Here is a 12,663-nt window from a genome sequence, read left to right on the forward strand (position 1 = left end):
ATCTCATTGGTTAAACTTTTTCTTTAACTTCTTCTGCTTATTTTCCATTGCACTGTTCTAAAGTCACCCAAAGCCTAAATCAGAATTTGCCAACCCGACAGTTAAGGTAACTACAGGGTATTTCTTCCCACCTAGCGATGCCTATAATAACGCACACAGAAAGAAAGCAGATGAGCAAAGGCAGGAGCCGGAGCTTCAAATAAATCTTTAATCGACAAATGTTGAAACCGAGTCTAAAATAGGGGTTATTCCCACCTGTTACCACCAATTTTTACCAGTGGTAACAGCTGTTTTTTTTCCTATCTTTTACCACTAAAGTACTCAGTGGTAACTACTGGAAAAAAAATCCCAGTAGTTACCACTAAAGCAATTGGTGGTAACGACTGGGATTTTTTTTTCCAGTAGTTACCACCAATTATTTAGCATAACAGATAGGAAAAATATTCGGGATAAGATAAAATAACTCCATAAATATAGAATGGAACCTTTTTTAATATGTTGACTAAACTGCTGAAAATTAAAATGAATGTGGTGGTAACTAATTGGATTTTTTCCCATCTTGAACCCACTAAAGAAATTGGTGGTAACTAATGGGAAAAAAAGTCCCAGTTGTTACCACGAATTAGTTTAGTGGTAACAAGTGGGAATAACCCCTAAAATAGTATGTATAGTATGATATATACTTGATCATAATAACGATAGTTAAGAAATTTCATGGTCAACAGTAAAACAGAGTTGCAAGAAAAATCGTGCAAGTTGCATTACATTGCGGCGCTCGATTGACCACTACAAACTCGCAGGCTGTACAGCCTCGCAATATAAAGCAACTTGCACGATTTTTCTGGCAAGTCTAAACTCAGCTTAACGAAAAGAAATAAGTATTTAAGAACACGAAATATCAAACCAAGTAGGATCTCAGCTACAAACGAAATAAAGAAAAGGCGTCCATAGAGCTCTGTATGGCTATGTGCTGTATTCCTTGCTCTACTCATTTGCATGCTTAATTTTTATTTATTTAGCTGTCACTGACAAATTCTTGATGGTGTTTTAAGTGATGACCGCTGTTGGGCAATGGCCCAATCTATGGTTTTCTTCATCCAATTTGAATGTGCCTTTGAGCCCAAAAGGGGATTAGGCCAGATTAAATAGCAGTAAAAGATATAAATTCACCAATAATACCTTCTATTTTTCTAAACCTCCATTCCTACACACACATTTAAACACAACTCAATATGAGTTGACCATATAGATTCTTCATTTTATCAAATGGATGAAGAAAATCCATTTCAATGAGGAACATACTAAATATAAGAGAAATCGGAATGTGTGAATGATTTGGTACTATCAAGGACTTCAATTGTTAAGCCTATGTGGAATCTTGTCATGATATAATTACTTGTGTTGTGATTATTAACCACTTCAAATTAAAATGACAGTGTTTCAAAGTGGCTCAACAATTAATATTCGACTGTACTGTACAATGTAAGACAAAAGTATGGAACAAGATTTTAACATTTACCCTTTCCATTCATAGGCCGATAGTAATCTAAAAACTGCTTTTCAAAATTAACATAGGTACTATGTGTTCACATTGCTACATACAAGTCATACAATTTACACAGTACACAGCTGATATGTATGGAAAAACAACAATTGCAGAATACTGACACCAAATAATAAATAAATAGGAAGAAAATGTGATAAAACACAGTTCCATTCACAACAAATACTATTATACGTTCTATACAAAATTGTCCTTAGTAATGTTTACATTGCAGGATATTTACATACTTAATCTTAATAAATTAAGAGACAGACAGTTCCTGTACAGTAAAATACATCAAACAGTTCAAAATTCCAAAACTGGCTAACACTGTCTTATGTAAAAAATACAGCTGCAATTTTGCTTTACATAAAAACGCATAAGTAAGATACAGCCTATGGCAGTTTTGGTTGTTTGATATATTTTGAGTCGATACAAACATATTATTTACACAAATAATTAAAATCTCAATCAGGTCACGCATGTGACATGTGGATTAATATTATTTATCAAGTGTAGATATACAAATTGCCTAACTAAGGCGCACGCTTACACAATTCGATACATTTCGTAAGGAGAAAAATATGTCTGTATATGAACTCTATTATAAAAATCTTAGTATTGCGCTATACGGACGAAAAATTATAAAATCGAGATCATTTTTAAATAGGGATCACCTTTACGCACCGAAATTGTCGGTTTAAAAATTGAGTTTCAATTACCTTGACTTGTTTTTACCGAAGGACAATTTATTACTCTACATAACATTCACCACTTTTCGTCAAGGTATAATTAGAAGAAACAGTTTTTGATTTACTCAATAACGAATCCCACCTAACCGCCACTTTTATTATGCAGTTATATTAAATAAGAGGAGGGTTATAAGGAGGGAGAGGGAGGGTTTCGGTATAAACCTACCACCTACCTAGTGCAATGTAGGTAAGTTGTAGCCAATTTAGAGACTCCAACTTGAATTCGCAACTAAATAAAATGTGAAATAACTAAATAAGCTGCGTCCTTTTGGTAGCCACATTCATCAGTAAGCTATGTACAGTCGAGAAACTGAACCGCGAACACGGGTGGAACCTTTCCACAATCAATGTCACAACGATTTCTCTGGCAGACGAAGGTCAAAATGGAATTTGCGGCGCAAACCTTCCACTCTGGTTATGATTCAGTTTCTTTGACTGTACTCACCCGTTCAATATTTATCATATTAGTATCCTGAGTATCCTGGATTTTGTAGCATAAGAATAAAGACTATGAAGCGAAACTCCGACATTTGTTGTATGTTATTGTCATAGTCTTTGTGTGTAACACATTGCAATACTAAGGGCTGTATCACCACCAACTGACTAGTTTTATTTGACGGATATATGTGATGCCGTCTCCGTCTATTCGAACAAAACAAACAGAGACGGCATCACATTTATCCGTCTGATAAATTTAATCAATGAATGGTAAAACAGGGGGTAAATCTATTAGTGGCGAAGCGTTCATAGAACTCTATTCCCACCGGCTTGCCCAATATTTACAAAACGGAACAACAAGACATACAGAATTTTCGCTTTACCGCAGCGTTCTTTGCTTTACCACGGAAATATCTGACGCCACGCCACTGAAATCTATCTACATATTAAAACTTTCGATGGCACCACGTCAACGTCCTCACATTCTGAGAGCAGGCCGGCGCCCAGCAGTGGAACGGTACATAGGATCGGGTGATGATGATACATGACAATCTTCAGAGTTTCGCTTCTAGTACCTAGTGTTTATTGTTAAGATTGTGATCTATTTACTTAGCAGTCTGGTCCTAGTGACTGAGTTGTATCGCAATACTCAATTTATTTGAGATCTCAGAGAAACAATTTAAAGTAATAAAAGAATATATCGGACGTCTGATGAGCAAGTTTATAGCAATGTTGTTAAGGCTACTTCATGGCTAAATTAGGTGCTGGTGGAAAGACGTAAGAGTGGACTTGGTAACAATGAAAAAATATTTTGCTAAGTGCCAGTGATTCTTACATATAATCTGGGCTCAATCGGATAACAAATTACAAGCTAATAGTATTAGCGATTTTGTATGAAATTCACTAATAATATTTGCTTGTAATTTTTTATGCAATTGGGCCCTGGCGTTTATAACCACTGTTTTTTTGTTCAATTTTTAAATCACAAAAAGAATGTCGGCTAGAAAGAGTCCTGTTTTCTGAAACAGCGTAAACAACAGACAAGATACATCAAACGTTAGATCGAATGTAGTGCTAAAGGCCTTTTACGGACTTTATAAAAAAACGAATATAAGATTGCGCGCTAAGCTACCTACCTGTGTCTACGGAATATTTGGCACATTCAATAGCAGAGTCAATCTTTTACTTCTTCGTTAAAGTGTTTGTTTTTATGTTAATACTAGTACGGAATAAACACTAAAATCAATACTGAGTCTTTTGTATTTTGTTTATGTCATAGATTTGTACAGTCGAGTCACAGAAGTAACAGATCAAGTCTGAATCGACCGCATACCGTCGCGCACACGACACGTTTCAACTTAAAAAAAATTGAAGCAGTTACACATCAGTCAATTCCGTAACCTCGTCTCCTTGGCGTATTTTTAAACCTAAAGAAAAAACATACAACAGCTCAAAGAAAACATTTCATAAATATATTATTTTACACAATAATTGAGACACACAATTGTTGATAGGTACAATTTCTATATAGTTCTATAATTGTCATCTCGGAATCACAACACTGGGGGACTATATACACGCTCTGTCAACAAAGTTAAATATAATTCAACGATACAAATAGCTCACAAATATACATACATATAAAACTCTAATTACACCTTACGAGCAATAACCCGGGTCTTATATTTAAACGCTATTGACTATATAGTAACATTACACAATCACACCTCGCCCTGCGGACCGCACGCTATGGCATGACGATAGAGTACTTAGATGGTAAAATTCTGACCTTCTCGCTTCGAAATTCCTCGAAAATAACGGATCCATATACATTCAATAATTTAAAAGTGTAATTTTCTATAATTTTTCAAGGTCGAATTCGGTGATTATTGTGCGTTACAACATTAAATAAAAAATAACAAACACGTTCTTTGGAATCACACGCGACCCACTTCGGGACACTAGAGCAACTAGACCGTGCGGAGTCGACATCTGAAACTAGCCTATCGCGAAAATAGGAAGTCAAAACTATAAAAGAAATCGCCATCGTCATCTCGTCATATTCACACGCTAAGGTAACATCAGAAGAGTGAACACATAACAGAATGTTTAGTCACCTACCTAAATAATAACTAGTTTGCGGTGAGAGTGGGGGGGCCGCGGCCGTCACGCTAATACTGTTCGGTCTCACACGGATATCTCGTAGTTGCAGTCGTAGACGGAGGCGCGGTCCGGCGGGTCGGGCGGCGGCGCGCGCGCCTCCAGCTGGTCCTGCACCTCGAGCGCGCGCACGAACGACAGCGGACGCGCCGGCCGCGGCGCCAGCGCGGGCGCGCGCCTCCGCGGCAGCGGCGACGGCGCCGGCTGCGGCTGCGGCTGCGGCGGGAACACGGGCACGCCGCCGCGCGGCGCCGCGCGCTCCGCCCACAGGTAGTTGCCGCGCTGCGGCGACGCGGCCAGCTCGCGGATGTCGTCGGCCGTGGGGCGGTGCGGCGCGCCCGCCGGCGCCGGCTCGCGCAGCAGCTCGCCCTCGCTCAGGAAGCGCCGCTGCGGCGACGCGCGCCCCGCCACGCTGATGAAGTCCGGCCGGCGCGGCTGCGTCGGCGTGCCCGGGTTGGACCTGTGCGCGGCGCTCACGTCAGGGGTTTAATCGCGCGAGCTCGTCCGAGCCCGAGCTATCGTTATCGTACGGCCTACGGACAGAAGGAGAAGGGAGCTGCGGGGCGAAGCGTTTGCACGTGCGATCGCGACCGGCGCGCCGCCCGTCGACTGACACGTTCAGGGACATATTTACAGAACGAAACAGACTGACGACTAACTTCACCCGGGACACATAAAACATGCTTTCAGAGTTAATCAAAATCATACAACATAGGTACTTATTTAAAAACAAAATCAAACCTTCCTACTAAAAATAATGTCTATTAACATATACATAATTTTGATAGTATGGAAGACTAGAAGCACACCTTCATACTTTAATTTGTCTAGGGTAAGAAGTCTCTTTAGCGATAAAAAATGCTTTTGGAATCAAAATTGTGACAAGGATCGCGAGCATCTGAACGTGTCCGTCGGTCAGCGGCGGCCGCTGCTAGTTGCGGGGATCATGCCAACGCCACATGCCTCAAATATACAACATTATACATTATAATATACACTATTACTACTACAAGCTACTTATCGACTATCCTGATGGAACAATCCGTTATTAACAAAGACTAATTAAGTTAAATTATCTAGCATACCTACTGAGGCAAGAACATCCAAACCGCAGTTTTTCATATTTGAAAAAAACCGGCCAAGACACGCCCAAAATAGGGTTCCGTAGCCATTACGAAAAAAATAAGTAATATTTTTCTAAGGATTTCGTATTTTATACGGAATCTTCCAAGTTTAGGTATATTTTATACCTTAGGCTGCTATTTACTCTAGTTTATGAGCTCGATTTTAATGAAAATTTGCACTTTAAAGTTGAATATTTCGCAAAGCAATCACTGAATCGAAAAATCGACTTAGCAAACCCCTAATGGTTTTAAAAGACCTATCCAACGATACCCCACACTATAGGGTTGGATGAGAAAAAAAAATCACCCACACTTTACGTCTATGGGAGGAACCCTAAAAAAATTTTTTTTTAATTTTTAATTGTACCATTTTGTCGGCATAGTTTACCTATATATACATGCAAAATTACAGCTTTCTAGCATTGACAGTCCCTGAGCAAAGCCGCGGACGGACAGACAGACAGACAGACATGGCGAAACTATAAGGGTTACGTTTTTGCCATTTTGGCTCCGGAACCCTAAAAACATACTGTAACTATTAAAGATAGTTTACAGACGACGGCGAAAGTGATGTTTTCTGCAGTGTAGAAGTATGAATCGAGCAATTACTAAACCACACGTAAAATACAAAAAATAAGAAAAATAGAAAATAAAGTATGTACATAGTTTCATCAGGATATCTACAACCCCGTGTGCTATAGCGCAACGACCATAAAATGGCAGCAGTGTTAAAAGATAGCAAACAACTTCTGCACAATATCAAAAAAATACAAGCATACTTTTCGCGCATTGACGAAGTATTAACAAGTGTTTGTTGTAGCCAAGATATTAAAAACTGTGCAAAAATTACAAAAGTATTGAGCATTACATCAAGTAAATGAAATATTGATAAAATCGGTACAAGAATTTTAGGACAAAGTAAAAACAGGACTGACAAACACTAAAATCCCATTACCATAGATTATGTGTTCTTTATGATCATAATCAACGGATGATATCCGTTACCGGCCATAGTATAGTGCGTCGCGCTACCGCCGCGGTCCACTGTGCCACAACAGCTTGCAAATAAAAAGGTAACTTTTAGTAATTTCACGTTTTTAAATTCTGTCTGATATTTTTTCATACTTTGTTTTTAATCTTACAACGTACGACGGACGACAAAGCTAGTAAAATTTAAAAATAAAGTGTCAGCCCACGAATAAAGATCAACAGTTCAAACCCTATCGACTTTGTTGCAAGAAGCAAAATCTAATTTAATAAAAAGCAGAAAAAATCAAGACAGTACTCAAAAAGTTCAAAGTCCAAATATAAATAATTAGTTTACAAAATTGGCACTCGGTCAATATCAAACGACATGCTATAAAACAATTTACAAAATAATATAAGAAAGCAATGCTGTTTGTACTTCAACACAACAGTATAAAATATAAAAGAAAGGGAAACGTAGGAAAGTACTACTATTATACATGGCACAAAAAGCATTGGATTTTCTTTAGTAAGTTATATTACAAATTTATATTATTCTTCAAATCGTTATAAATACACAGTAAATAACCTATATTTAAGTTAGCCAATTTGGTTTAGATTGTTTTATTAAACCAGCCTGTCAGAGAGGTATTTTAAAGCTATAATGTTTAGCAAAAAACTCAAAATAAAAAAGTGCAATCGCGATTAATTTATTTACATGATTGATGGAATTCTGACCAATTCGCTTACACGAGAACAATAAACTAAAATAAGTAATTTAAATTAACATTATTTAAAATTGTTAACTTACAAAATAGAGAACTATTTTTAGATACAACGTTCATATTTGCAGTACCAAATAATGAGTCAGTGATAAGCAATAACTGATTATCCCAACATGACAGTAGGTATTTCCGATAATTAGGTACCTACAATCGAAGATACAACATCGCCAACTAATTTCATATCAATTACAAATTGCCATTACATAATTGAGGGGCAAATGATAATGCAGAAATTAAAAATTGTTTCTCGACAGTACAATGGCAGTAGAAAAGAAGTGAATGTCGCCATTCCAGCACCAGTAAAATCGATCGATATTCAAAATTCCATCAACATTTTTTTTTTCAATAATGTCATCAACACACAAAAACCAAACACAATAACGAGTTACCGTCGACACGTCGGCTCTATGCGTTAGGTCCACCTGCCGCGGTAAGCGGTAAACGTACAGATTTTATATGAAATTTTTACATTGCGTCCTGTCGGTAACCCATGCCCAGAAAAAAGTCCTGTCTCAGTGCCAAAAAAATCTTCAAAGTTGGTTGGTGGTGTTAGCCGACAATGGATGCAATGTAAATACTGTTATTTAGAAGATAAATCGGGATTGTTGCGGATTGGGAGGCAACAATTAATAGGAACAGCGGGGGCGAAATGGAAAATTGTTAGTTTGTTAAAAGCTTAGCAAAACATTAAATTTGAGATTGACATTTAATTATATATTTTTTATAAAAATACAAGTTTTCTTATTCATTTTAAGAAACTAATTCCAATGTTGTTAATCACAGATGGACTTTTTTAATAATATGGAATACAGAAATTGAACGTGTAAATGGATGATATTATGTCGAATTCAAATATGACGATGTTTTGCTTAACTTGATTTAAAATTTGAGATAGAGAGATATGATATCATACAATATTACTTATTTTGTATAAATACATGTATAAACATATTATTTTTTATATGTAACATGACACCATAGAAGTTTGCTTCCGTTTGGTCCTTCGAACCGGACATAAAGAGTGTTTTTTTTTCACTAGTTGAATATTTTTAATGAACCAAGAGGAACACAAACCATCCAAACATCGACGAAGCAATGTACACCAGTGACACAAATTGGATTAAAAAAAAAAGTTAGTGTTCCCAAAAATAACCACTGCTAAACATGTGAGAATGCAAACCATTTATACATGCAAATGAAAACCTCTAACACTCCATTTAAAAGAAAATCAAAAGCGATGCATCTCCAGTGTGGATAAGGGACACTATGTTTAGTATCAACGACATTTTAGTATGGTTAATGTTTCGGGGAAGAGGCCATGATGTAATGGGAAATCATAATAAATACCTATTGGTAACAATTCTCCTTTGTAACAAACGCCAATTTAACCTTTAGTCATTTTTGATCTAATAACAGTCACTAAAGCACATTGTAATTATGATGTTCAATTATTTTTTTGTTGTCAAGTAAGTTTATTTTGAGTTGGAATTTAAGGAGATAATATGGAACAGCCTTTGTACATATCGCGTATATCTGTAATACGAAAGATAAAAGAAAATATGATGTTTAGAAATTTCGAGCCATCTTCGTCTTCATTTTATTATTATTGATAAACATTTTTGCTTCTGATTATCGGGTTTAGCTTCATACATAAACCAAAACCCAACTAACTTTTTCTGAAGCCAGTTTCTTCACAAATCGCTTTTACACGAAAGGGGGGTAGAATTTCACTTCCGTTAGCAAGTGCCTTGTCTAGAACTTCGGTACAACTAGCACGTATACTTGTTCATAGTAATGAATCGTGGCGTCATGAGTTGCCACACTTAGGGAATACAAGATCTCCTTAAATTCCATCTCACCCCCTCCCTCCACGGTGTTCTTGTACATACCTTCTTACAGGACTGCTGACTGCTAGCGGCGTGGCGACCCCTAGCGCCTTGATTCGCTGCTGCATGGTGGGCGAAGGCCGGGCTCCACCGTTGGAGCCCGTATCGTACCGAAGGGGCTCCATTACGACCCGGTAGCCCGAAGTTGTGGTGCCACCATGGCTGAAATGTTATAGAGGTGTTTTTAAAACAATGTAAATGAACTACTAACATTGTCAAGGGTAATGACATTACGACGTCACGCTACTACTATAGCCTCCTAGATCCCATTAAAAATAAATAAATGGACACCTATATTTTTTTATTATGGGTGCCTTTACAAAGGACGCAGGGTTTGTATTAGAATAATACCATAAACAGAGATATATTTAGCATAGTACCAGAAAGAACAATAATCCGCCACGTTTAATCAATTATTTCTGTGGCAACATTCATTTTTGTGTGTCAGAGATACCATTATAACACGACTACTCAAAGAAAGGAATACTTATCGCAGTTCTCTTTTTTACAGTGAGAGATATAATGTATGCCATCCAGAGACTCGACATAATTTGAACAATTAAACACGTTAAAAGTAGCCAATAACTGGGAACGGCAGTATACCAATCTCTTAATTCATTAGGACACATTCAATGCCAAGCGATCGAGGAAACATACACCCCGGATAGTCCAGGAAAGCAATAACCTGCGGTGACCAATTCCATTAAGTTACCTGGTATTTCTCGAGAGCGGACTTAACCGCGGATAATGATGCGGCCTGGGCGGCAGATGGTGGTGCGGATCGGCCGGTGGGAACAAATTCGCTGCCGACCCTCGCCGCTGTAGCGACGGCGGCGTGGGTTCACAGTCCGCGGACTGCGAAGCCCCCGGGCCTTCCATGTCGCAGGAGGGCTCCTCTCGTCCAGGAGACAACTGAAGAGGCTTAGAGCGTTAGCTTCGTGTTCGTGAACGCTAAAGGCTCAGTCAAACGAGCGTATGTTTTTGAATTGTGAATCGCGTAAAAAGGAGTCTCACATATATATTTTTTATCGAACAGCTGGCAAACGAGCAGGCGGGTCACCTGATGGTAAGTTATCACCGCCGCCCATTGTCACCTACTGCATTATTAGGACTGCGGGTGGATTGCCGGCGTTCATACGAAAATCTCATGTCGCGTCGCCATGTGATCCAAGTAAAATTTTAGTATACCAAATGCAAGCGAATTTATTTGACTTAAAATATTACGCTCGTTTGTCTAAACCTCAAATTTAGATATTTTAATCAAAAGGGTGGTTTGGAGCTTGTTTGTAATAAAGATTTTGAGCCATAAAATAGACAAGCGTTGATGGATGGCCCTGCAGGGATACTACGAAACACGAAACTCGAAGTTCGTGTCGTGCGGTCCCTCTGACACTTATACTATTTAATACGAGAGCGAGAGAGACGGTACGATACGAACTTCGAGTTTCGAATTTCGTAGTAGCCCTGCTGACTTTATACGGCTTCACATGATTAAATTTTTCTCGCCGAATCTAATATGAGGGGTTTTAATAATAAAGTAAAGACTGAATGATACAAGTTGTATCTTCTTGCTAGGAATGAACTTGAAGATTTCCAAAAAGAATAAATTTCAGAGAAGAGTTCAAAATATTGGATGATAAAGAAATGTTAAACGATTAAAGTAATATGAGTTTCAAGTGATATTGTATTAGTATAACATTAAAATATACAAGTGAAGTGGTAGCAAGTACTATTATTATCTTGTTAAATTAAAAGTGGAGTTAAGGCATTCTAATGTAATTTATTTGCGTGGTTAAATTAACTAATTAAAAGAATGAAGACTAATATTAACCTTTAAAAATGTGCTTGCATTAAACTGAAAAAAAGTTAAAGTTTGGTTAGATTTAAAATATCAGTTTCGAAATATAACAGTGAGTAGAAAAATAATCATTGTAAAGAAAATAAAGTTCTAAAAAATCATGTCAGATATAAGATATCTAAACTATTTTCTAAAAATCACCTGATATCCAGAAGCGTAAAGAAATATTAGAAGTAGAGAGCCAGACATACCCATGTCTTCAATTCACGTGACTTTGTACAAAAATAAAAGTGCAAGTGCGAATATGTGTAGTGAATTGAAGGTATGTTATAGTTCGCTCTAAAAGCATGATAACTAAACTATGTAGCACTAGAATGAGAGATGACCGGTTAGCTAGACAATCACCACAATGACAAAGCCGTAATGGCCTGGATATTGAACTAGAATCTAGTGAATGAAATCCTTTTATGAATGGGAAATCTATTTTTATATGTAGGTTTGAGAATGAATGTTCTTTTACATAACTTATAATAGAGAGTACCTAATAAATAATCCATTTACAGAGGATGGACAGTTAATGGTCTGAATGAATGAAAGGGAATTAAATTGTAAGGAAAATATATCTGCCAATTTTTTTCTAAGTTTTGTCCGTTACATTACAGGATTAATTTGTTTATAAACTTTATTAAAAGAAATTACTGTTAGGTTGACTAACAGTAACTTTTTATTTTGAAGTCATAATAAAATAAACAGTGTTACAACAAAATACATAAAATATTTAGCTTATAATACAATACTGTCATTCATGATTTTTTTTTATAATTCATAATTTTCATAACCGGTTTTAGCAACAACCTGAAAAATATGGACATTTTTTTTTTTCACTTGGTAAAAATAGCCGCTCATTGGTCACTCAGGTTTTTTAACTGAATTTCCTCAAGCTATCAACTACCTAGTGCAACGATAATTAAACCAAAAAGTAAACGCCTTTGCTCAAGGCGTTTCAGTTTCTCTTCACATGACTATACCAGCCTTGCAGCAAGCAGGGCCATATGCCATATACAGAGCCTTCCCGATGCCCCACAGAATAATAAAAAATCGATTCAGTTGAACATTTTTAACTCAACGAGTGACCAAATAATTTGCAACTTAGTGTACAGTAGCTCTAAGTAAATACTTGCGTTTTCCAGAGCAGGCGCTGCATTGCGCAT

At 37.3% G+C, this 12,663-nt stretch overlaps 1 protein-coding gene across 2 annotated transcripts in view; it reads right to left on the minus strand.

Annotated features, from left to right (window-relative positions):
• Nucleotides 1–687: 687 nt before the first annotated feature.
• The window catches only part of Zdhhc8 (zinc finger DHHC-type containing 8), a 34,692-nt gene continuing 22,716 nt past the window's right edge, over nucleotides 688–12,663 (minus strand). The window contains exons 7-10 of one of the 2 annotated variants that reach the window (XM_074100129.1): nucleotides 11,486–11,509; nucleotides 10,367–10,566; nucleotides 9,658–9,816; nucleotides 688–5,353 (exon numbers count right to left, since the gene is read on the minus strand). In XM_074100129.1, the coding sequence (XP_073956230.1) occupies nucleotides 4,921–5,353; nucleotides 9,658–9,816; nucleotides 10,367–10,566; nucleotides 11,486–11,509 (816 nt within the window). In that variant the 3' untranslated portion in view covers nucleotides 688–4,920. The remainder of the gene's footprint in view (nucleotides 5,354–9,657; nucleotides 9,817–10,366; nucleotides 10,567–11,485; nucleotides 11,510–12,663) is intronic. The other variant, XM_074100130.1, reaches the window with a different exon arrangement.

The sequence above is a fragment of the Choristoneura fumiferana genome, chromosome 17 (genome assembly GCF_025370935.1).
Source record: "Choristoneura fumiferana chromosome 17, NRCan_CFum_1, whole genome shotgun sequence".
In the NCBI taxonomy this organism is placed as follows: Eukaryota; Metazoa; Arthropoda; class Insecta; order Lepidoptera; family Tortricidae; genus Choristoneura; species Choristoneura fumiferana.